General features: G+C 43.8%; 1 protein-coding gene across 5 annotated transcripts; it reads left to right on the plus strand.

Annotated features, from left to right (window-relative positions):
* Positions 1–154: 154 nt before the first annotated feature.
* On the plus strand, positions 155–26985 carry LOC123519615 (zinc finger protein 33B-like). 5 transcript variants are annotated; one of them, XR_006679065.1, is made up of 2 exons: positions 155–499; positions 9321–9659. XR_006679065.1 is itself a non-coding variant. In XM_045281047.1 (2 exons), exons 1-2 carry the CDS (start codon positions 479–481, stop codon positions 26835–26837), a joined length of 1413 nt encoding a protein of 470 aa, XP_045136982.1. In that variant the 5' UTR covers positions 198–478; the 3' UTR covers positions 26838–26985. The 5 variants fall into 5 exon arrangements, 4 of the variants coding, with proteins under 4 accessions (XP_045136982.1, XP_045136983.1, XP_045136986.1 ...); XM_045281047.1 differs by lacking the exon at positions 9321–9659 and adding an exon at positions 25446–26985 and having other exon boundaries at positions 198–499; XM_045281048.1 differs by lacking the exons at positions 155–499; positions 9321–9659 and adding exons at positions 19163–19610; positions 25446–26985.

Raw genomic sequence — 26985 nt, forward strand, 5'->3', positions numbered from 1 at the left:
TCAGGGTGAATATTTACCTGTCCATCATCATTTTGTTTTCGTCACCCTGCAGAGTGCAGACCCGAGACGCCAGGATTAGCATCATAAGGCTACAAATAATTAGTCATTAGTTACGTTCGCGCCGACCAAGTAGCGACCCACGACAACTATTTTTTACATCCTCCCAGGCCGTCCCTCCCCTGTTCCTCCCTCTCATAACGTCCGGTTCTCACGCTTCTGTTTCGAGACGTGTACGCGTCTCATACAAGTCCAGCAGCGACAGATGCGTCTCCCCTGTCCCCTCCGGTCAGCGGCCACTGCCAGTTGGCTCTTGGCTGTTAACTGGGGAGGTGTCAGCATGTCGAAGTGGAAAGGTTCCTATGAATCTGGTCGCACTTACCACGCCGAGTGGGAAAAAGAATTTCCATGGGTAACAAAAGCAAAAGATGGCACTCAGCAGGCATGTATATAGCTGCCGAGGAGACAGACGGTGGCTTGGATGCTCTTCTTGACTAACCAAGTAAGTATATACTTTATTTCAACTAAAAGATTACGAAAACATGTTTTATCATTAGTTTGGTATTGAAAAAGTGAATCTGGTATTAAAAATAGAAGTATTTGGTATTAAGTCCCTGAGTAAATCTGGCAACCCTGGTGGGCAAGTGTGTGTCCTGCAGGACTATGACACAGCTTACTACAGGGCACAGCAGCACCCCACTGACCTCCCAATAGTACCTGTAACCCAGCCAGAGACGCATAGCAACAAGGTCATAGGCGGCACTCTTCCTGCCATAGGTGACACTGCTGGTGTGGGAGACATGTACATAATGGACTGAACTGGGACTGCCTTTCCCATAACAAGTGTCAAGGTTATGAGCAATGGTGCTGCAAACATGACGTTTAAGCTGACCCTTGATGTTACTATAAGTGTGTTCAGCAGGACAGTCAGCAATGTCCTCAGTAAGGGAGTGACGGGCAAGAACATCAGCTTTTTCATTATGGGAAATGCCAACATGAGAAGGCACCCAGGTGAAACATACTCTGAGATTATCTCTCTCCAAGAGATCAATGACACCAAGACACTTGTTGATGAGATCACAATCAGCAGGGGAAGGAGACAACAATGAATATAAGGCATCCTGACTATCAACAAAAAAGTAAACATCTTTCCCCAAAGGAAGGACAATTTGTAAACCTTCTAGCATGGCATATAGTTCTGCCCTTGTAGAGGACAGGTTGTCAGGAAGCCTCTTGGACACCTCAGTGTCAGTGTATTCAGAGGGAGAGGTGTAGTTGCGGATGAACAGGCCACATCCAGATTTGCTGCCATCCACTGAACCATCACAGTAAACATGTACAGCCTGCACCCTTTAGTAGTTAGACAGTTTATGCATAAAAAGATCTTTAAGTTCATGTGGGAACCAGTTATATTTAGGAGCAGCAAGGATACAATGAAATTAACTCATCCTTATCTGAAATTGGCTAGGACTTGGAATTTATGCATTGGAACATTGAAGATATGTACTGTACAAACTTTAGCTATGAGATGGAGGGATGTTGGCTAGAGGCAGTAGAGGAAGGAAAGGATTTAGGAGTAGTGATAGACAGGACTATGAAATTTTCAAAGCAATGTTTAGAATCAAGAAATAGGGCAAATAGGATCCTGGGTTTTATAAATAGAAATGTTAGTTATAAAAGTAAGGAAGTGGTGCGTAGCTTATATAATTCCTATGTTAGGCCTCATTTAGAGTATTGCATACAGGCCTGGTCACCCCATTATAGGCAGGATATCAACATGTTAGAAGCAGTTCAGAGAAGAGCAACTAGGATGATACCAGCATTAAAGCGCCTGGAGTATAGAGATAGATTAAAGGAATTAAACATGTTTTCATTTGAGAGGAGATGTATAAGAGGGGATATGATAGAGTTATTTAAAATGTTCTCAGATACAAACTACATAGATGTGAGATCTTTCTTTACCTTAGAGGAGGTTAGTAGGATTAGAAATCATGGCAGGAAGATTAGAAAGCAAGGCTGCAGGTTAGATATAAGAAAATATTTCTTTAGTCATAGGGTGGTAGACTTCTGGAATGCATTGCCAGAGAGGGTTGTAAATAGCACTAGTTTGACAATGTTTAAAAACAGATTAGATAAGCACTTAAATTTATGAGATTTATAATTATGTATAGCGCTGCATGATAGTTTTTATAAGAAATTTACCCCATGTATGGGGATCACAGATTGTAGAGGAATTCGCTGCAGGACTTAGCCCTGTTAATGGGCCAAATATTTAGAATTAGTATATAATGTATTGTGTACTTGTAAGTGTATCTTTAAGTACTGATGACGAGGTCGCTGTGCGACTGATACAGGATAACCTAGATGGGCCCTGGTGGCCCTTTGTTATCCTATTATTTATGTTATGTTATGTTACGTTTTCTTGATATTATTCAAATGTTAAGGCGGGTTCACACGGGCCAATATGCGACTGAAATTTTACGTCGGTAGAGTTTCCGACTCATCCCTTCTAGTTGGAAAGTGTCACATGAAACGAGTGGAAAGTATCAACTATTACTATTATAGTTGGCGCCTTGGCGGGAAGTGAGTGTAAACAATAGTGGTGGGCAGTGGCAGGAGCTGTAAACTCAAGTATTCAAGGAACCGGTTCCTTGGGCAGGAGGAACCGTCGAAACCGGTTTCGGAACCAGTTCCGCGAAGAATTGGTAGAGCACGGCTGGTGAATACTAATTACCAGAGACTCGGAACCGCCAACGCGTTGCTTGATGAATACCAGCGCGCAGGCGGTTCTGAGACTGGTATTCATCAGCCCGCGGAACTGGTTCCAGAATCGTTTTTCTCAGGGGAATCAGTAGAGCACGGCTAATGAATACCTGAGTCTGAATCCCCAGCGCAGTTTTACGGTTACAAGGGAAGGGTGTAGTGTCCCAGGATTCGTCTAGATTACTGGCTGGGATGATTTTAGAATACAATTATAAAGTACTGACTCCCGGTCCTAAGAGACTTATAATCTGTGATGGATACTGAATGACAGTAAATGTAAATGGCTGCACGGTTCAGCTAATGATATACTCTTATCTCACACAGGATTCCTGATTTGATTGATAACTTTATTGTTGTAGAAGTGTATACAACAAGGGAGAGGGTCGGGTCATGCCGACCACCCCCTAAGCATGGGACAAAAAGGATTTAAGAGTTCATTAGGAGGCGAAGGTGAAGCACGTCCTGCCACACGTCTGGCACCGCAGCGTCCTTACTGTCCCGCACTGCCAACCTGGGACAGCGATACCTGCTGATGCACCCAAGCAAGCCCCTCGGTCACAGCGGCGAGCTTGGCCTGCACCTGGTCCAGTGTCCGAGCAGCCGTGGGTACCCACTCCTCCTCATCCATGGCCATGTCATCCAATATCAGGTCCACCTCTACAGAGGGGGACCCAGACCGCGGAGGCGTGTGGTCTGGCACAGACAGGGGCTGCGCCGGGGAGCAGTGGCTGTACTTGCTGGGGCCGAGAACTAGCCGGCACATCCTGGGGCAGGCTATCAGGGGCAGACTGGGGCGAAGGATGTACTGAGACAGACACTGGCTGGGACCGCGGGCTGGCTGCCACACTCTGAGGCTTGTTATCTGGGGCAGGCTGGACAGTAGCAGACATTGGTTGGGGCCGGGGGCTGGCCGGCACACTCTGGAGCTTGTTATATGGGGCAGGCTGGATAGTTGCAGACACTGGTTGGGGCCGGGGACTGGCTGGCACACTTTGGGGCTGGTTCTTGTGGGCAGGTTGGGGCGCTGGCTAGACAGGGGTGGGCACTGGCTGGGGCAGAGGGCTCGCTGCGTCCCGCTGTCTCTCCAAGGCAGTGACCCTCACACGCAAGTCCCTGACATTGGCCTGGATTCCCAGCAGGAGCTGCATCACGTCCTGGAGGGTCGCAGGCACGCCAACCTGCGATGCGGGGGCTGCATCCTCAGGCCCTACCACAGCAGCATAGTAAGGGGCAGTCCTACGTGGCACAGGGACATGTGGCCGTGTGGCAGGGACGGGAGGGTGAGCCGCCCCAGACTGGGCTGGGGCAGCTGTGCCAAGCAGGGGTGGAAATGCTGATGGCTGGGCGGCTGGCAGAGGCAAAGCAGGGAAGTCGGACCAGGACGGGGCGCCATTTGCCCAAGCATTGTGTTGCGGAGCTGGGGCGGGCCGAAAAACCACTCTGGAGGGGCCGACAGCTGTGCTGGGGGTCTGTGGCTCCCGGACGGGCCTGGGCCAAGCAGGGCAGCGGCGCGGAGAGGCGTTGTGGTCGCCCCTACAGTTGCAACACAGCGGGATGACTCTGGTGCCAGCACGTATCTTCTCCAGGCAGCGGGAGGAAGGATGACTTCCAGAACAGTACCTGCAGCGCAGCGCTGACTTGCACTTCCAGCTCTGATGCCCAAACCAACACCAGTGGCTGCACAGGTCAGGCTCAGGGGTGTACAGGCCCACGTGGAAGCGGCCCAGGCCGTGGAAGTGCACCAAGCTGAGGGCGGGGCTCACTTGCGACGACGCACCTATTGAGACAAAGGAAAGCATCTGGTGTGGAGAGAAGGTCAACATTGATGGCGGTAGACACGCCATGAACGATGACCATCTGCTGCTGGGCGTCAGGGTTTGCTGGGGTCATGGTGAGGCCGAGGAAGCCCTCCTTCACCAACATGTGGCATGCTGGTGACCAAGGGTTGACTATCATGTACGGCCTGCGCCTATCTTCCTTCATGAGTAGCTCCAAGGACGGGTGCTATTTGAGCAGCGCCATAAACCACTCATAAAGTTGGGCCAGAGTCTTGCCGTGCCCCTCGGGAAACCTCACACGGTGACAGGAAGCGCCCGGCTGAGGCGTATCCATGACGTCCTGCAGGCCTGGAGACAAGGGTGGTGAGTCCATAGAGGCGGAGGCAGCAGCGGGGGTGCGGGGGTTGACCCTTTGTCGGGTCAGGTCAGGGGAGGCCATGTGGTCAGCAGCGGCGGGGAGACAAAGCTTCTCCGCTCCACCAACAGGAAGTTTTACCCTTTTCACATGAATAATGGTCTCCCTTGGCTGGCCTGCCAGAAGACAGGCGTCCTGGCTATCCACAGGGGAGGCCGTGTAGGTGTGCTCCTCAGAGAGGGCCTCAGCACTTCTCTTCTTTGTGGGGCTTTGTTCATACAGAACGGAGTGCGGAAAATAGACACCCGCCAGCCACGGGCCGTGGCTGCTAACTGCACAGGATTCCTTTAATAATATACATGCTTGAGCTGTCCTATTTCGCTTTGATTTCAATGTCTTAGTAAATTTGAATGTGATAAATAATTTTTCTAAAACCGCAGATTTAGGTATTATCTCGATATATACACCTTTAACACAATGTTCTAGAAAAATCCTTGGTGCCTGGAGAAAAATTGCATTATGATTCGATAGAAAATGTTATTGTATAATCAGTAAATAATGAATTATGTGTGTGTAGGCAAATTATGCTTTTTATTTTATCATGAGAATGACGGTCGTGGATCCCACCTCTTACGAGGTATCTTTTTTTTTTTTTTTGCCATCACCCTAGCATGGGTAGCCTATTAGGTAATTTTTCATTGATTTATTTATTACTTTAAGATTTAAACTTTCTTGGATTTCTATAAAGAATTATTTTTTTCTATTTGTTTACTTATTCCTATTTACTCATTTTCTTACTTTTTATGTTTATTTTTAAATATTAACATTATATACACACTCAAGTTCTCATACACGCTTCATTCACACAGGAATCCTACTCCTATCTCAAAACTATTGACCTTTGTCAGGGCATGGGAGAGGCAGGGAAAACTCACAAGCACTTAGGGTGGCTATGTAGCATCACTACGTATTGCAGACATACATAAGGAAAACATTCACATCAGATCACACAAGACTGAAATCATACATTAAAATTTTTTTTTTTTTACGTTAAGACCTATAGTGCCTGTAGGCACATTTGAAAAGTGTATGGGAAGTGCTGTTCAGCTTCCACCCATTAGTGGCGCAGGCAATTTTATTTATAGTGGTGCCCACATTAGGGCCAATATCACCACCCATGCTCATCTTTTGTGTAACCATCTAGAACCTGGGTATCATGGTGACATGTAGGTAACTTTAAATCACTTGACAAATGGCAAAGTGTTTTAGGCTGTACATGGTGGGATTCTAACATGGACGTCTGCCCGATCCCATGCTCACCACCTTATCCACTATGCCACCGCCTCCCTACTTTCATGCTTTTATTTACATACATAATAAAGTTAAAATATTTACAGTGCAAAATAAATATATACACATAAATCACAATTCTCTGATTAAATTGGTCTCAGTCAGGTAAATCATCAGTTATCAACCACTGAGAGAAATTAACTTGTCCCGCGGGAGCTGCCAACACTCGCTGTACAACTATATACAATTCCCGACGTCGGATATTCATGGGTTGCCATTGATCGCTGGCTGTTTTAATACGCGACTCGGTATACAGTCAGCCAGCTCGCAAGAGACACACATTCTAAAATTCATATCATATTAAATCTTGAGGTATTGAGTCTTTGTACTGCAAAACATTAATTCCAAGTGTTTATCCTAACATTATCCATATGATCTGGTAATACACACTCTACAAAACTGTTATTATTAGCTTAATACTCACAGTCGCGGTTTCAATGCTCTCGCATTTTTTACTAGTCTCAACTACATATTTGGTTTGAAACATTTTTCATATAGTTCAACAGAGAGCACTGTTTCTCCTCTAAATATTACAAAGGAATACATTCTGTAATAATCTTGGTAGAGCAACATTTTGCGGCCGAAGGCATATCAAACCGAAAAGACTAACTGAACTCGGGAACACCGAGTCCTCTCAAAACACCAAAACAACCCCGCGGCCCGCGGTTGTTTGGAAGCTCGTGTGGAGTAGGGTGACCAGACGTCCCCGATTTCAGTGACCTGTCCCCGGCTACTGCTGTCCCCGGTTTTCTGTAACTGAAAGATCACTTGATGCGTTAAAAAACTACTCCTTTTGATTATGATAATTATGTCCTTTTATAATTACTCTTTTAGAATGTCAAGAATAAGGAGAAGGCCTTATTTTTTATATAGTTTCCGTGAAGACGGTGAAGTGTATAGCGGACACATTTTAACAGCTAATGGGTGTTCATGATCTCAGATATTTCATCAGGTAGAGTTTTTTTTCTTTGCAACTTGGGTAAATAAGGCGAGAGAAACTTTTGATTGCTGGTTTAGAAATGGTACGAATAGTGTCCCCGTTTTAGTTTTTCCAGTGCAAAAACACTACATGTTTTTACCTCCCTGAACTGAAAATGTCCCCGGAATTTGTCTCAGAAATTTGGTCACCCTAGTGTGGAGTGTTCTTAGAGCTGGAACAGAATGCCGGTTTATACATGTGCTGTAGCTGACTGCAATTCTATATCAAAAAAGAAAAACCAAGGCGTGAAAGGATGGACTGTGTTTCCCAGGAAGAAAGACGCGGCTCGAAGAAGATTATGGGAGACACGATGTAAACGAGGCCCGACGTGGAGAGCTACCAAGGACCATGCTATCTGCTCAAAGCACTTCATAGATTGGTGCAAAGGACCGTCAGCATCGCATCCAGACCCTGAACTGTTTGCCTATAACCGGTGGGGAGCAGGTAGAAACCTGCTTGATGTTGTTTACATACGGAACGGACAATCTTTCACTGAAGTCATACAAGGATTTTGCATCAAAACATCGTGTTTATTTGATATTCGTCACATTTTCTGGATTTGATTGCTAATTAATTAACTTGAACCAATGAAATGTGCTTGCTTACTGAAAATAATGTAATTCACTCAAGGTGATGAAGTGTCCCAAAACTGAGACCATGAACCAAGCATTTTTGGCTCGTTTTGCCATATTACGTTCTCTGTGCTTGGTGAAGCTGATTAGAGATGTTCCTAATAATTAATTACTTAGTTTGATAGCACATATATGACGTAAATTTTTTTTTTCCAGCATACCGAGTTGAATGTGCTAAATTAAGTTATCTGGCGAATCTGGCAGCTTTTCAGCACTTTCCGACATCGGGAATTTGATGTATACTGTGTTGACAAATAACCAAAGCAGGACACGATAACGAAAAGAAAGATGTCACAATAACGAGTAAATCATTATGTGATACTTTTACAAACACAGTATCTTATTGATAATAGATTTAGTGATAGATAGTTGTCATAGACATTCATACTATTATACACACGTAGTGCCTTCACAGAAATACCTTCTGCTACTGGTTAAAATGCCAGTAGTGGTCTTGTGGTGGCGGTGGCGGTAACAATGATGGTATCGGTGGGCTATACTGACCCATACACATTCACACACAGCTATAAACACTCAAAAACACTCTTATATACCGAAAACATTCGTAAACACACTCAACCCCCCCACACACACACGTGAAGTGAAGTGAAGTGAAATGTTGCTATATTACCGATAGTTTTCAAGCAGCACCAAGCACCAATTAAATTAAACAGCAGCACCAAGCGGCAAGACAAGCAATGCAAGCCTTTGCCACAACCCTCCACACTGTCTTACCTTCATCAATTTAATGTATTTATAAGGCCATTCACTTATTTTTAGGTTTCCTTTATATATGAGAGTGAAAACAGTACGCAAATATTAAAAGGTGATAGGTATAATGATCATTAACAGTTGATATTTGCTTCCTTGACATACAGTAAGCCAAACATGTGTCAGAATGCAGCCACCAGTCTTTTTTTTTTTTTTTACGTAGGGAAGAGGGCCAGCCAACGGCAAAAAAAAGAAAAGTTGAAAGAAAAGGCCAAAGTTGGGGAGCAAATGCCTCGATACCTCCCTCTTAAAAGAAGACAAGTCATAGGAATTCGGAAATACAGATGCAGGGAGGGAGTTCCAGAGTTTACCAGTGAAAGGGATGAATGATTGAGAGTACTGTTTAACTCTTGCATCAGAGAGTTGGACAGAATAGGGATGAGAGGAAGAAGAAAGCCTTGTGCAGTGAGGCCGCAGGAGGAGGGGAGGCATGCAGTTAGCAAGATCAGTAGAACAGTTAGCATAAAAATAGCGATAAAAGATAGAAAGAGATGCAACACTCCAGCGGTGAGAAAGAGGCTGAAGACCGTTAGTCAGAGGAGGGGAGTTGATGAGACTGTTAGTGTGCGTGAATGTATTATGGCTTGTTCGAGTCATTGGGTGGTCCGGCTGTTTAGTGTATGTATGTTGTGGATTCCTTTTATATTTAAGTGTCATTTCATTGTTGGGATAAACTGGTTGTGGTTCTATTGTAGCTGTGAAGCAGGTTCGAGCTACGGTGTCGGCAGGAGTGACGTCAGCCACGGAGGTGAGGATGTTAATGGTAGAGTGAGGAGTGGGTAGTTCCAGTCAGAGAGTCGCTCAAGCACCTGCCCTCTGCCCTACCGAAGCAGTCTCTCTGCACGCCACTCCTGCTGCTGACACCGTTCTTTGTAGGCGCGCTGCCTTTTGTACACATTAAAGAAGAAAAATTTACAAGATTTTTGTTTTACTGCCACAAGCTATCTAGTCAGCATGACGAGCAAGTTCGACTTGAAATTGATTCCCGAGTACGACGGCAGCGGTGTGCAGTCTGACGGATGAATGACAAGGCCCTTGCCTGTGCCTTCGTGTCTGGGTTGCCCAAGGAAGTCCGCCAGATGCTGAGGGCTGGATCTCGCATGGAGGCTCTCGACCTGGGCCAGATACTGACACGGGCAAGGGCGATTATCAAGGATGACACCGCTTGTGCGTCATCGGAGACCAGCTTCGGCGCCACGGTGAGACAGAATGTCGAGCAGTCTGCAGCTGTTATGTATCAACGGTGCTTTGTGTGTGATGGTCCAAATCATCTCGCCAGAGACTGTTTAGCACGCCATCACAGTAGTCCAGGACATCCTCAATGCAAAGTGAGGTGCTATCGTTGTGGTGGTCTTGGCCACTTTGTGTCCGCCTGCTCGGGAAACGAACGTGGAGAGGAGGAGTCAGCATCAGCCTCCTCTCGTGGCAGTCAGTGAACATGGCGCTGCCGAGTGCTGTGGTGAGCGTGGGGGGCGTGCAGCAGTGTGTTGGTGGACACAGGGTGTTCCATGAGCATCGCGTACATGTCCTGCTGCGAGCGGTGGTCTAAGGATGTAGTCAGCATGATTACTGTAAGTGGGGAAGAGTGGCAGTGTGAGGGGACTGGTTTTGTGTGCTTTCAGTGTGGCGCGGGGATCTCGGCATGGATGGTATAAGAGCCCTCGGAGGAGTGACAATTAGTGCTTCAACCACGTTAAGTCTGCGATATGTGCAGCTGCCACCGCGATGGAAGTTGATGAGCGCGACTTCTGTGCTACCTACGATCCCGTGGCAAATTACTGGACTGCAGCGTGGAAGTGGGCCGAGAATAAGGAGCCAAGTGTCTTACAGAACCAAGTGGAGGCCTATTCTGTGAGACGGGACGCAAGGAAATTATGAGGAAGAGCTCGAGAAATGGATAACTGATGGATGGTTACTGCCATATGATGAAAACAAGTATGGACCAGCTAAGGGCCTAATACCACTCATGGCGGTCATACAGGAGAACAAGAAGAAAGTGCGACCCGTGATGGACTTCCGGGAGCTGAATACACACATAGAGGCCTTCACAGCAAACAGTGATGTGTGTGCGGACAGACTGCGGGAATGGCGGAGGCAAGGTGAAAATGCATCCATGATTGATCTCACCAAGGCCTACTTACAAATCAGGATTCACCCATCGCTATGGCCTTACCAGACGGTGTGTTTTAAGGGCCAAAAATACTGTCTAACGCGACTGGGTTTTGGCCTTAACGTGGCTCCGTTAGTGATGAAGGCTGTCCTGAACTACGTACTTTCTCAAGACCCTGTTGTAAGGCGAGGAACATCTGCATACATTGATGACATCTTTATAAATGAAGACGTTGTTAAAGCTAGCTCTGTGAAAGCGCATTTGGAGAGTTTTGGGTTGACAAGCAAACCACCTGAACGGCTTGTTGATGGCGCACAAGTGCTAGGCCTCACAGTCTGGGGGGAGCAAGGGGGACTCTTCTGGAAGAGAGACAGTGAGGTGGGTGGCGTGCCTAACGAGCTCACACGTAGGTCCGTTTTCTCCTACTGTGGTAAGCTGGTTGGCCACTACCCTGTGTGCGGCTGGTTGTGGGTGGCAACATCCTTCATCAAGCAAAGGGCCAATGACGTCACAGAAAGATGGGATGATGCGATCACCGATGGAGAAGTGGGAACGCTTCTCGAAGTTGTCAAAGAGATCAGGAACAACGATCCTGTGCGAGGACGATGGGGCGCCAGCAGTGATGAAGCCAGGGTGTGGGTAGATGCCAGCTACATAGCACTTGGTATGGCTATTGAGATACACGGAAGCATTGTTGAGGACGCCACCTGGATGTGTAAGGAGGAATCGAGCCATATTAATATGGCAGAATTAGATACTGTCATTAAAGGATTGAACCTGATGCTGGCCTGGAGCGTCAAGAAAGTGGAAGTACTCACAGATTCGTCAACAGCGCAGTACTGGATATCTGATGCCATCTCGGGAAAAAGTAGACTTAGGACCAAAGCGGCGAGCAAGATGCTAATTCGAAGAAAAATTGGTTGGGATAGTGCTGTCGCTGATTGAAGAGTGTAGCCTTCAGCTGTCTGTGACCTTAGTACCATCCATCAGCAACAAGGCAGACAACCTGACATGTGTACCACAGCGTTGGTTAAGACCCTCCGCCGCCCGCCCTGCAGCTGAGCATCCTGTGTGCCCAGCCGGCAGCAGCAGCAAGGTAACCAACACTGACAAGATCTAGGAAATACATCATGCTACTGGTCATCCGGCGGTGAAACGCACTCTTTACTTCGCAAAGAGAGTAATTCCTGAAGTCACCAGGCAGGAGGTGCATGCCGTTGTCACCAACTGTGATGTGTGCCAGTCTATTGACCCAGCTCCGGTGAAGTGGCGAAAGGGAGACCTAAGTGTGGAGAAGGTGTGGCACAGACTGGGCATGGACGTGACTCACTGTGGTGGCAGGCACTACCTCACCCTCATCGACTGTGGGCCGTCGCGTTTTGCTGTCTGGCGCCAGCTGAGGCTCCAGACCAGCGAAAGCGTGATAAAGGAGTTGGAAAATGTGTTCTATGAGCGCGGGGCGCCTGAGGAACTACTAACGGACAACGACACTGCCTTTCGTAGCCGAGTGTTTGCTGAGTTCGCAAAAAGATGGTCTGTGCGTCTCCGCTTTCGCTGTGCTCATGTGCCATCTGGCAATGGCGTAATCGAAAGATGCCATCGCACAGTAAAAGTCATTGCCGCGAGGAAAGAATGTTCTGTGGCAGAGGCGGTATACCTTTACAACTTGAGGCCTCAGGACGACGTCACTCCGTCAACAGCGCCAGGGAACATGTTGTATCGGTACCAAGTTAGAATCCGCGAAGTGGATCCCTGGGAGGAGAGGGAACCTGAAGCTGAAGGCCCATACCAAGTTGGAGACAAAGTGTGGATAAGGCCTTCCAAGGTACGTTGTGATGAGCAACACGGGAGAGGAACGATAACAAGAGTCCTGTCACATCAAGCTGTAGAAGTCGACGGAGTTTCCCGCCACGTAAAGGATCTCCATCTGCGTACCTGCCAGGAAGAAGCTGAAGCAACTGAGGACGAAAACGAGAAGCTCTACATTGAACTCGGTGGCCAGGCCAGTGATGGGGAAGGATCCGCCTCCGATGCAACTGTTGAGTCGGAACATGACGCTGCAGCTGAAGGGCAGGAACTCACGCTGCCGCGGCGTTCATCAAGGATTAAGAAGTCTCATGTGTGTAGCTTGTGTGAATGAATTTCAGGGGCGAGTGTTAGTGTGTGTGAATGTATTGTGGCTTGTTCGAGTCATTGGGTGGTCTGGCTGTTTGGTGTATGTATGTTGTGGATTCCTTTTATATTTACTTACTTGTTACTTGGGTTGTTACTTGGGGTGTTTGTTCAAGGCTCCGCTCCACTGCGAGGCAGCGCTCAACAGAACCTCCCTCAAAAGCAACTAGCATCTATAATTGTCTTTGAGTTTCATGCCATTAAAATCATAAACTTCCTTGAACAAATACGTCTTCAATTTCTTTTTGAAGATATCGATCCTCACACAACCTTTAATATCACTCAGCAGTTTATTGTAAATCCTTGGTGCGCATCTTGCAAATACTCGACATCCCATGTCAAGGTCAGTATTCTGTTTCTTAAACCTCACACAGTTTATGCATTTCTTCTCTGTAGATGTGCAATCCTTGGACTTGTGGTTGCCTGCACATTTAAAGCAAACAGGATGCTCACCATTTTTCTTGGCATTGCAGTTTGCCTCAGTATGACCATACCTTTGACAATGGTAACAGATAAGTGCATGATACCTGTCACGAACCTGGTAAACTCCCCACTCAAGCTTAATCCTGTCCTGATGCTGATGTAACAGCTGTCTAATCATTGGATCACATTTTATGATGTAATGAACTGTGCCCCCCCCCTCCCCCCGCTGCTGCTGGTTTGCAAAAAATATTCTCAATGTTTGACTTGATATCAGGAACTGCTTGAAAGTAGTCATTTCTTGCAATGATTGTATCAATGATACCCTCCTTAGTCTCTTCCTTATGGACATTACATAGCATTATCTTGGGTTTAATTTTCTGAACAGATTTTGCGGATATTTTCAGAGGATAGTTGTCTGGAAGGTTGTGTCGAGTTGATAGATGGAGGAACTGAGTTTTTGAGGCATTGAACACAACTAGATTTTCTCTGCCCCAATCGGAAATCTTAGAAAGATCGGATGTCAGGCGTTCTGTGGCGTCCCTGCATGATCTGTTGACTTCCTGAAAAGTTGGTCGTCTCTAAAAGGACGTGGAAAGATGTAGGGTGGTATCATCAGCGTAGGAGTGGATAGGGCAAGAAGTTTGGTTAAGGCCATTAATGAATAATAGAAAGAGAGTGGGTGACAGGACAGAAGCCTGAAGAACACTAGTACTAATAGATTTAGGAGAAGAACAGTGGCCATCTACCACAGCAGCAATAGAGCGGTCGGAAAGGAAACATGAGATAAAGTTGCAGAGAGACGGATCGAAGCCGTAGGAGGGTAGTTTTGAAATCAAAGCTTTGTGCCAGACGCTATCAAAAGCTTTTGATATGTCTAACGCTACAGCAAAAGTTTCACCGAAATCTCTAAAAGAGGATGACCAAGACTCAGTAAGGAAAGCCAGAAGATCACCAGTAGAGCGACCTTGACGGAAGCCATACTGGCGATCAGACAGAAGATTGTGAAGTGACAGATGTTTGAGAATCTTCCTATTCAGGATAGATTAAAAAACTTTAGACAAGCAAGAGATTAAAGCTATAGGACGGTAGTTTGAGGGGTTAGAACGGTCACCCTTTTAGGAACAGGCTGAATGTAGGCGAACTTCCAGCAGGAAGGAAAGGTAGAAGTCGATAGACAAAGTTGGAAGAGTTTGGCCAGGCAAGGTGCAAGCACAGAAGCACAGTTTTTGAGAACAATAGGAGGGACCCCATCAGGTCCATAAGCCTTCCGAGGGTTTAGGCCAGCAAGGGCATGGAAAACATCATTACGAAGAATTTTGATTGTAGACATGAAATAGTCAGAGGGAGGAGGAGAGGAGGACAAGCCCAGAATCGTCCAAGGTGGAGTTGTGAGCAAAGGTTTGAGAGAAGAGTTCAGCTTTAGAGACAGAAGAGATGGCAGTGGTGCCATCAGGATGAAATAAAGGAGGGAAAGATGAAGAAGTGAAGTTATTTGAGATGTTTTGGCTAGATGCCAGAAGTCACGAGGAGAGTTTGAGTTTGAAAGATTTTGACATTTTCTATTTATGAAAGAGTGTTTGGCAAGTTGAAGAACAGACTTGGCATGATTCCAGGCAGAGATATAAAGTGCATGAGATTCAGGAGATGGAAGGCTCAAGTACCTTTTGTGGGCAACCTCTCTATCATGTATAGCACGAGAACAGGCTGAGTTAAACCAAGGTTTAGAAGGTTTAGGTTGAGATAAAGAATGAGGAATGTACGCCTCCATGCCAGACACTATCACCTCTGTTATGCGTTCAGCACAAAGAGATGGGTCTCTGACACGGAAGCAGTAATCATTCCAGGGAAAATCAGCATAATACCTACTCAGGTCCCCCCAACTGGTAGAGGCAAAACGCCAGAGGCACTTTCGCTTTGGGGGATCCTGTGGAGGGATTGGAGAAATAGGACAAGATATAGAAATGAGATTGTGATCGGAGGAGCCCAACGGAGATGAAAGGGTGACAGCATAAGCAGAAGGATTAGAGGTGAGGAAGAGATCACGAATGCTGGGCGTGTCTTCAAGACGAGTAGGGTGTTGCACCAGTTGCTCTAGGTCTTGGAGGATAGCAAAGTTGAAGGCTAGTTCACCAGGATGGTCAGTGAAGGGAGAGGAAAGCCAAAGCTGGTGGTGAACATTGAAATCTCCAAGAATGGAAATCTCAGCGAAAGGGTAGAGGGACAGAATGTGCTCCACTTTGGAAGTTAAGTAGTTGAAGAATTTACTATAGTCAGAAGAGTTAGGGGAGAGATAAACAGCACAGATGAATTTAGTTTGAGAGTGACTGTTAAGTCGAAGCCAGATGGTGGAAAACTCGGAAGACTCAAGAGCGTGGGCACGAGAGCAAGTTAAGTTGTTGCGTACATAGACGCAACATCCAGCTTTGGAATGAAAATGAAATAGAGAAAGTAGGAGGGAACAGAGAAGGGGCTACTGTCAGTTGCCTCAGACAGCTGTGTTTCAGTGAGGAAAAGAGGATGAGGTTTAGTAGAGGAGAGGTGGTGTTCTACAGATTGAAAATTAGATCTTAGACCGCGAATGTTGCAGAAGTTAATATAGAAAAAGTTGAGGGAGGTGTCAATGCATTTGGGGTTATCAAAAAAGGCGTCCGACCTGGGGACATTTTTGGTCCTCTCCCCAGAAGGGGACTCCGAAGCATTATAATCGGTTCCCATTTTTCTTTTAAAGTCTACATTCCATATACCTATATGGCTTAATTTTGGCTTAGTGAGATGATAAAGACAACATATGGAGGTCCGCCACCGCTGTTCCTGGTGTTGCCTTCGGGCCGCCTCCCCTCGTAGTCCCCCACCCATCACCCTCCCCCTGGCAGCCTGCGGGGTCAAATGTTTTTTTTCAAATATTTCCTAACGGTAATATTACGCTTCCATAGTATGTTTTTTTTCATGGTTTCTATACATGTTTCGTTGTGATTTAAGTGTTTTCCGGGCCTGTATTGGGTAAATATGTAGCGTTTAGTGGTGTTTTATGGCGTATGTTAAAGGCTTTTTAACGGTCAAAATTTTCAATTTCCCATTTTGAGCTTTTCTATTCGAAGCTATAAGTGGGGCTTTTATGGTATCAAAGAATCGTCTATGCTCTTTTAAGTATGAAATCAATCTATTCAATGAAATATGTGGACTTGAAATGGTGTTTGGTGCTATTGAACAAAAGTCTTATTTTTCTTTTTTTTATTTGCTCACGTTTCTGTTTCTCGGTCTAACTTGCTGTACAATACCTTAAAAGATAGCTCAGACTCCGTGAAATGTGGTAAAATACGCGCTAAGTGAAAATGGCTTGACTTTCCAGGACGTTTTAAAAAAGATATTGTTGAAAATGTTTTATATTTATAACGTAATTAATTTAGACATTTTTTAAAAGCTAGTTGAGCTGGAGATATTTTGATGTTTTGAAATTTTTTTTAAATATTTATCACGTCATAAAATGTCATGCATTCGACTATGGCTTCGTTTTTCTAAAAGTGATTTTTTAAATCAAATTATGTACGTCATTTTGCCGAGTCACCCCATTAACGTTCTCTTTGATGAACACAGCCCAGGTGGTGACTCATCATAGCCCCGGGCTTGCGCCTCTTCCAGCACCCCAGTTCGTCAATATTTTGCCTAATATCTAGTGATTTCTACGTGTTTTCGTGTTTTTCTTAGTTCAGGTGTGTAGATATAGATAGCAGAAGGAGGAAGAAAGGAGAAATAAAGGAGGATAAGGAGGAAGGAAGAAGAAAGGGAGGATGAAGAGGAGCAACCTAGCCACAATACCTACGTCACCCTTCATTTCCTCAATATTTTGTCCATTATCTAGTGCTTTCATGTGTTTCTAGGCTCAGACATGTAGATGGAAGCAATAGAAGGAAGAAAAAGGAGAAACAATAGAGGAGAATGAAGAAGAAATGAGAAATAAAGGCCAAGGTGTAATATTTAGGTAAATGTTCCTTTTAATCTTAACGTTTTTTTATAACGCACAATGTTGGTTTTGGTATACATTTGGGGTGTTTCCATTGTGTTCAGTAGGGTTGCAGGGTTTTATGAATATGTTTTTGGTGCATTTTGTGTATTTTCAGTGTATTTTAGGGCTTTTAGGTATATTTTACATACCTTGACTATGTGGATTGAAATGTATTTCAGTATTTGCATGTTTTGAATGTAATTTTGGAGCATTTTGAGGGGTTGTGTGTTTTTTTTATGTGTTTTTGGGTTATTTTTGAGTGTTTTAAGCAGTGTGGGTGTAAGTTAGGAGTCTTTTGGATGTGTCGGGGTGATTTGGGTATATATTGGGTGTTTCTAGTGAGTTTTAGGTGTGTTTGGGGGCATTTTGAGGTGTTGCATGGCGTTTTGACTGTGGTAGGGGATGATATTAAGTGTTGTAAGTGGTTTGGGTGTGTGGGGGTTATTTTTAGTTTATATTGGGTGTTTCTAGTGAGTTTTAGGTGTGTCTTGCTGCATTTTGAGATATTTTGTGCGTGTTTTATGTTAGTTTTGAGTGTTATAAATGGTTTGGGTGTGTGTGAGGATGATTTTGGCGTATAGTGGTGTTTCTAGAGAGTGTTGTTTGTGTTTTGGTGCCTTTTGAGATGTTGCTTGGTTTTATGGGTGCGTTTTGGGTTAGTTTTGAGTGTTATAAGTGGTTTGTGTGTGTATTTGGGTGATTCAGGGTGCTTTAAGTGTATGCTGAGTGTTTCAAATGAGTTTAAGGTGTATTTGAGGACATTTTGTGGTGTTGAATGGTGTTTTGAGTGTGTTTTGAGTTAGTTTTGGGTGTTTTAAGTGGTTTGGGTGTGCACCAATATATATATATATATATATATATATATATATATATATATATATATATATATATATATATATATATATATATATATATATATATACTAAGTAATATACAAAATTCTTGATACTGTTGCGAAGGTGTATTGCAGCAGCCTCCCAGATTTGCACGTGTGCCTGTGTGAGTGTGGAGCAGCGTCATAAGAGAGTACATATGGGTAGTACATATGAGTACATGTGCAGGCTTTAGCTAAAGGGTGAGCGAGGTGTTGGTGGCTCATGTTTATGAAACTGTCACACCTTAATGGAAGGGACGCTGAGCTAGGCCTCCATGACGGAGGAGGTGTGACCCCGGAGGTCACGGGGAGATAAGTGTGTATGGGTGAGGGCACTGGCCAGCCCTGGGATAATTGTCATACGGTACCGTGTAAATAAAGGCATGCATGTGTGAATTGCTTGTAGCCAGCATTATCAGGGATATATTGGTAATTAGCGGTTAAGGTAGATAGCATTACCTAATAAGCTGAAATAGACTCGTAAGGACATTGCCTGGCAGGTGCGATGGCACAGGAGGCGTGGTTTGTGTGGCACTGTGTGGCACCGACGAGGACAGAGGACAGGAGTGCAGCAAGAGACCTCGAAGGAACAAGTCGTACTCTGGGGAGCAGTCAGAGAGTGAACGAGAGACAGAGACAGTGAAGTGCCTGACGAACTAACAAAGTGTTACCCGTACTTTGTTGCCGCCCCCTGCCCCGTCCTGTGTGCCGCCGCCACCTGTTCCCGGTGACTCGTGTATAGTTGCTGTAATATAGAGAAATAAGGAAGTGTTTCCTTCTCCCCACACTGTGTGACTGAGCTGAGTGAGAGTGGGTGCTATAGAAGCAGACAGACAGGCGATCTGCCCGCCGCTCCACCCCAGCCGAGCCGCGCCACCCAGGTAAAGCCCTTCTCCCCGACACACACGCCCCGAATCCCGAGAAGATTATGAGGCGTCCCCTCCCTGAAGAAGAAGCTGTAGGAGGGTCGCAGCAATATATACCCTATGTTGTGACGTCTACTAATCAGAGCACAAAGAAATTATAGTGATATGACAACACTAAATCGGTGCCATGCTACAATGACTATAAATTATCTATATAGTCATTGCCTGCTATTTGCCAAGGACTAGTATGAACGAACTTTTTATATATTATTCGTGCAATTTCTTTGAATAATGGATACAAGCCTGCCTGCAGAACACATGATTGTATTATACTCTACTTCGTTCATCTGTAGATACTGGCATTTGCAAGGATTCCTAAATAATATTAATGATAACATTCTTATAAATGAGCACTATATAGTATACTATTTGTGATTTGTAACTCATCTACAGCAGTCAGCCTTCAATAAGAAAAACGACGACACGGCCTCTCTCCCTCTCTTATTCTTATCTCTATTTTACTCATTTTAGACCAGGGTAAGCCTGTTTCCAGTTTCGTGTTGGTTTTACCAGTGTGATAACTAGGTGGACTCATGCAAGATGTATTAGACTAATTCTAATACATCTTGGACTCATGTGAGTGACAAGTCATGGTGGCGGCCGGCAAGGCTAAACAGGCGCACCTGGCACAGTGTCTTCCTTTCGTCAAAGTTCTATAAAGCCGCTTATGATGCACTTTCTAGCCAGTGTTCGTTTTTAGCTTTTATTACCCATGAAAATGTTAATGTGTTGGAGCATCAGCAGTGTGGCTTCCCGTTGCTAACTAAGGTTTGGAAGCCACTACCATTGTGGCCGAGATAAGGTGACCATTTCCTTGGTGTTTACTTTTTTTTTCTGTAGTTGTGACCTGCATGAGTAATGTCAAGAACAGAATACAGTCCTGTGTTGAAATTCCTTTGGGAATCCATCCATCCTTATGTATTGGCAAGGCTGTGTCATGACAAAGTGAAGTCTGGTGGTGCCGTGGTGGTTTACTTCTTGCATTATCTGGTCCCCAAACTAGGGTAAGGGGTTTAGAAAGCTGCACTCTGCTGATGTGCCAGCCCCTGCGAGCACTTGTATTAATTACCAAATTCAAAATAACCATACAAAAAAGGCTGAAAGTGCATCACAAGCAGAAATGATACAGAATTAAATAGATAACATAGTATATAGGTACTTGTCATAATATTCCTAAAATAAATTACCAAGGTGGGACATTAAAGAAACTTTGAATATATCAAGATATGGACTTGTAACCATAGGCTCTGGAAGGGAATTCTAGAGGGGAATTTTAGACAGCAAAGGAATGTTTCCTAATGTCTTAAGATTGATACAGATATGGCCTAACTTGTGCTGATGACCCAAGTAATATTTAGACCTGGATGGTAGAAAAAATCATCAAAATTTAGAGATGATTTTTCTTGAACAATTTGTCACATTTTAATCAAATCATGTCTTAAGAATTGCCCTTTAATAGAGCTTTAAGATGGTCAAAATAAGTAAAATTTAATCAAAGCTGTACCAATTCCAGTGTCTTAACATCCTTAATATGTCCAATGTTCTACACTACTAAGCTGTACTCTAACAAGAGGCATATCTGGGACATATGCAAAGTACATATGAAAGTAGAGTCACAGTTAAGAGTATATTTGAATAAATTGTCAGCCTCAGCAGAGGCTTTACTTGTAATTGTAGAGAAGTATTTATGAAACTTCAGTGAAATGTCCACATAATACCTAAATCAAGAGCGATATCTTTCCATGTCAGATCAATGTTCTTTCAATGGAAGCAGAGAACAACACTTTTGTTAGGGTTCATTTGTGATCCCTAGGATCTAGCCACTTAGTTAAGTGTTTTTTTTTTTTTTTTTTTTTTTTCATGTGTGAGGAACGGCTGGCCAAGGGCAACAAAATATGAAAAAAAAAAAAGGCCCACTATTTTGCCAGTTCCCTAAAAGACAGGAGTTAGCCAAAATTTAGGGACAAATGTCTCAACACCTCTCTCTTAAAAGAAGTCAAGTCAAAGGAAGATGGAAATCCAGGAGCAGGAAGGGAGTTCCAGAGTTTACCTGTGAAAGATATGAATGACTGAGAGCACTGGTTAACTCTTGCATTAGAGAGTTGGACAGAATAGGGGTGAGATGAAGAAAAAAGCCTTGTGCAGCAAGGCCGCAGAAGGTGAGGCATGCAGTTAGCAAGATCAGTAGAGCAGTTAGCATGAAAATAGTGATAAAAGATAGAAAGAGATTCAACATTTCAGCAGTGAGAGAGAGGGTGAAGACAATCAGTCAGAGGAGGGGAGTTGATGACGCAAAAAGCTTTTGATTTCACCCTATCTAATAAAGCTGTATGAGTGGAATCCCCCAAAACATGCAAAGAGTACTCCATACAAGGATGGATAAAGCCCTTTATTTATTTATTTTTTTATTTATACCATGTGAGCTTTTCACGGGAATTTATGGGCTAAAGGGGATACTTTTTGGGTACCCCCTATCTCAAAGCCCACCTGCTAGGAAACCGTTGCCCCGAGTGAGGAAGCCCAACCTACACTCGGACCGTGGACAGGATTCGAACCCGTGCGCTTGGAGACCACTCGGATCCCAAAGCTCGCATGGTTCCACTGTACCACGGCCCTTGTACAGAGTTAGCAGTTGGAGGTATGAGAAAAACTGGCGGAGACACCACAGAACACCTAACTTCATAGAAGCTGTTTTAGTGAGGGATGAGATGTGAAGTTTCCAGTTAAGATTATGAATAAAGGACAGACCAAGGATATTCAGTGTAGAAGAGGGAGACAGTTGAGTCATTGAAAAAGAAGGGATAGTTGTCTGGAAGGTTATGTTGAGTAGATAGACGGAAGAATTGAGTTTTTGAGGCATTGAACACAACTAAGTTTTCTCTGCCCCAATCAGAAATCTTAGAAAGATCAGAAGTCAGGCGTTCTGTGGCGTCCCTGCGTAATCTGACGACTTCCTGAAGGGTTGGTCGTCTCTGAAAGGATGTGGAAAGATGTAGGGTGGTATCATCAGCGTAGGAGTGGATAGGGCAAGAAGTTTGGTTAAGATCATTAATGAATAATAGAAAGAGGGTGGGTGACAGGACAAAACCTTGAGAAACACCACTGTTAATAGATTTAGGAGAACAGTGGCCATCTACCACAGCTGCAATAGAATGGTCAGAAAAGAAACTTGAGATATAGTTGCAGAGAGAAGGATAGAAACCGTAGGAGGGCAGTTTTGAAATCAAAGCTTTGTACAAGACTCTATCAAAATCTTTTGATATGTCTAATGCAGCAGCAAAAGTTTCACCGAAATCTCTAAAAGAGGCTGACCAAGACTCAGTCAGGAACGTCAGAAGATCACCAGTAGAGTGACTTTGATGGAAGCCATACTGGCGATCAGATAGAAGATTGTGAAATGACATGTTTAAGAATCGTCCTATTGAGGATAGATTCGAAAACTTTAGACAAACAAGAGATTAAAGCTATAGGACGGTAGTTTGAGGGATTAGAACGGTCACCCCTTTTTAGGAACAGGTTGAATGTAGGCAAACTTCCAGCAAGAACTATGTCGAAAGACATAGTTGAAAGAGGTGCAAGCACAGAAGCAGTTTTGAGAACAATAGGAGGTACCCAATGAGGTCCATAAGCCTTCGGAGGGTTTATGCCAGAGAGGGCATGGAAAACATCATTATGAAGAATTTTGATTGAAGACATGAAATAGTCAGAGGGAGGAGGAGAGGGAGGAACAAGCCCAGAATCATACAAGGTGGAAATGTTAGCAAAGGTTTGATAGAAGAGTTCAACTTTTAGAAACAGATGAGATGTCAGTGGTCCCATTAGGATGAAATAAAGGAGGGAAAGATGAAGAAGTAAAGTTTTTGGAGATGTTTTTGGCCAGATGCCAGAAGTCACGAGGGTAGTTAGAGTTTGAAAGATTTTTGACATAAATTATATTTATGAAAGAGTGTTTGGCAAGTTGAAGAATATAGAGTGCATGAGATTCAGGAGATGGAAGGCTCAAGTACCTTTTGTGGGCAACCTCTATCATGTATAGCACGAGAATAGGCTGTGTTGAACCAATGTTTAGAAGATTTAGGTTGAGAAAAAGAATGAGGAATGTATGCCTCCATGCCAGACACTATCACCTCTGTTATGCGTACATGTAGTTTTATAAGAAATAGGAGGGCAGGCTGTGACTGCCCCCTTGAGTTGTGAGACACAATGGGAAATGTTCAGTGAGATCACAACTAGCTTTAATGAAAGGTTCACAGCACCTCCTGAACTAGTGCTATTAGATCTCACTGGGAGTAAATTATAGTTTCAGTAGGTGTGTACTATCTCCTCCTGTCAAAAATGTCTTTGACAAGCCTCCATATTATCTTTGGTAGATTCTCTGCTTGACAGTTGAACTTATACATATAATTTTAAATCGTCTACAAAATCTTAGTTGGACATTGAACATCATTGGTCAAAAAATTGATTGATCAAAAACAAGTGAGGGCCAAAAACAGATCCTTGTGAGACTTGATTTGTGACCTACCAACTTTATGGATGACAATAACCTTCATCTCTCTCTCTCTCTCTCTCTCTCTCTCTCTCTCTCTCTCTCTCTCTCTCTCTCTCTCTCTCTCTCTCTCTCTCTCTCTCTCTCTCTCTCTCTCTCTCTCTCTCTCTCTCTCTCTCGGTTACAAACTCATAACCAGTCCAGTATTTTACCTTTAATTCCTAACTTGAACAATTTCTGAATAAAAAAATCATGTACAACCTAATCAAATGCTTTAGAGGAGTCAATCAAAATTAAATCCACATTATTTCCTTGGTCTGTCCATTAGTAACATCATTGTATGTAACAAACAACTGATTTTCTGTCTACCTCCAAGCTCTAAAACTGTACTGATCGGCATCCGACAGATTATTTGCATTGATGTAAGAAAATATGAAAAGAAATGTGTTCCATACATTTAGATAATACACAAGTCTGTAATTCAATGGGACATATCAAGAGCCCTTTTTTGTAAATAGGTACCTTTAATGAGCATTTCTAGACAAGAGGTAAAATCCAGTTATCCAATGACTTTAAAAATCACCCAAATTGGATAAGACAGACTTAAACATGACTTTTACAGGCATGAATGGAGCTTGTCTGTGCCCATCAAGGAACTGGGGTCCAACTTGTCAAACATCTTTTTAACATCATTATGATAAATTACTAATTCAGACAATTAGTTCACATTCTTAAAAAAAGATAATAAATAAGAATAAATAAATAAATTAATTAATAATGAGAATCAGGGATCACAGCAGTGTAGACTGATGAAAATTCATTTGCAAAAATATCAGCCATAGATTAAGAATCAGTAATCATCTGATCAGCCAAGACCTTTAGTGAACCAATACTGGATCCACCCACTTTTTTTATTCTTGATATATGAGTAAAACAGTTTAGAATTATGTTTATGATTGTCAACTAAGTAAGCTTCATGGTCAGATTGTTTGGTAATAAAGTAATGCCTGTATTGGAAATTAACTTGAACAAATTATCAAAGTACCTTGTAAGGACCTTGCCTACTTATTAGAATTCCACATGTGAGAATGAATGAGTTTAAGTTGATGTGGTGGTTTCTGTTTAGGTGCCATTGCATATGCGTCAGGGCTTGTGTGAGGGACAGATATCAATCAGTGGGTTTAAAATTTAGAATACATCTGGTCAGCACTCAAATAAGCAAAATTCAAAGTCCCAGTCAATAGAATTTATGCTGGATTTAATCATTGATAATTTCCTTTGGTGGTGGAGGAACATGTCGGGTGAAGTGAGCTGATGGAGTGGATCTATTTAAATACTCTTATCTTCCTTATCTTGTATTTGTGTAGGTTAATACAGTTATTTTGTCAAGGATAGTAAAATGTGCAAACATCATTCTTGACTTATAGTCATTCAAAATATTCTTTGAAACTCATTATAAGTCCCACCAAACCAAACCTTACTGTTGCTTAACACAACCCCTGACCTATGACCTAACTTAACCTATGTCGTTAGCATGATCATGACCCTCTCATTTCTGTAAGGCCTCACAAGACACAAGCTGGAAAGCTGTGCATGATGATGCACATGCTTCAAAGCTGTGATTTTGTGAGATGTCACATGCAAGTCACAGTACCTGCCTCAGTCTCTTGGCTGTGCCAGCTAAGCAGAACACAGCAACCATTAACTCCAAAAGCTGGCCCTGACCAACCCTTCGCTTATCCTACCTTATCCACATTAAACTCTATCCCAACCAGATCCTAACCCAACAGTGACCACCTTACCCTAAGGTAAATGCACTCTTCCAGGGACATGCCATAGGGCCCGACAGCAGCATGAGTGGCCAGTGGCAGCAGCAACAGTCAGCCTCAGGTGTGGGGAAGCGCAGGTGTGGTGGAAGCCAGAATAACCTGGAGATAGGCAGCTCTATCCATAGGGGAGAGAACAAGTTTGAGTGCCAGCTGTGTGACAAAACTTTTGTATCCAGACAAGGTCTTCATTACCACACCCTGACACACAGTGGTGTTAGGAATTATGAGTGTGATGAGTGTGGGATGAAATTTTTCTATTATTCTCATCTCACCTTACACACCCTGACACACAGTGGTGTTAGAAATTATGAGTGTGATGAGTGTGGGAAGAAATTTACCCATAAATTTTCCCTCACCAGACACACCCTGACACACACTGGTGTTAGAAATTATGAGTGTGATATGTGTGGGAAGAAATTTACCACAAAGTCTCATCTCACCATACACATCTTTACACACAGTAGTGCTAGAAATTATGAGTGTGATGAATGTGGGAAGAAATTTACCAGCAAGTCTAGCCTCACCAGGCATACCCTGACACACAGTGGTGTTAGATATTATGAGTGTGATGAGTGTGGGAAAAAATTTGCCCACAAGTCTAGCCTCACCAAACACGCCTTGACACACAGTGGTGTTAGAAATTATGAGTGTGATGAGTGCGGAGAGAAATTTATTTGCACGTCTAGCCTCACTAGACACATCCTGACACACAGTGATGTTAGAAATTATGAATGTGATAAATGTGGGAAGAAATTTACCCATAAGTCTTACCTCGCCAAACACATCATGACACACAGTGGTGTTAGGAATTATGAGTGTGATGAATGTGGGCAGAAATTTACTCGCAAGTCTAGCCTCACCAGACACACCGTAATACACAGTGGTGTTAGAAATTATGAGTGTAATGAGTGTGGACAGAAATTTACCTGCAAGGATAGCCTCACCAGACACACCCTGACACACAGTGGTGTTTCAAATTATGAGTGTTATGAGTGTGGGAAGAAATTTAAACAAAAGTCTTCCCTCACCACACACACCCTGACACACAGTGGTTTTAAAAATTACGAGTGTGATGAATGTGGAAAGAAATTTATCAAAAAGTCTACCCTCACCAGACACACCCTGACACACAGTGGTGTTCGAAATTATGAGTGTAATGAGTGTGGAAAGAAATTTACCACAAAATCTGGCCTTACCATACACACCCTGACACACAATAGTGTTAGGAATTATGAGTGTGATGAATGTGGTAGAAGATTTACTACCATTTCTTATCTCAATAGACACGCCTTTAGACATACTGGCTTAAGGGAGTTCAAGTGTGATGATTGTGGGAAGTGTTTCAAAACAAAGGGTGATATTGCCCAGCACGTGAAGGTCCATTTTTGAGGTGATGTGTTGTGTGGATGAGTGGGACCACACCTGTGCCTGTAGTGGTGGTGATGGTGGCCATCATGGTGCAAGAGAGTAACAGCCACAGTAGTTGTTTTGTTGGCAGTGCAGGTGTGACTTTTAATAAAAGTGTGTGTACAGTAAA

This window comes from Portunus trituberculatus, chromosome 45 (genome assembly GCF_017591435.1).
Source record: "Portunus trituberculatus isolate SZX2019 chromosome 45, ASM1759143v1, whole genome shotgun sequence".
In the NCBI taxonomy this organism is placed as follows: Eukaryota; Metazoa; Arthropoda; class Malacostraca; order Decapoda; family Portunidae; genus Portunus; species Portunus trituberculatus.

Excerpts from the sequence above, each read along its gene's own strand:
- LOC123519615 (XM_045281047.1), top strand. The coding sequence starts at position 479 with ATGCTCTTCTTGACTAACCAA. Across the intron at positions 500-25,445 it reads TGCTCTTCTTGACTAACCAA|GGACATGCCATAGGGCCCGA; the intron begins GTAAGTATATAC and ends GCACTCTTCCAG.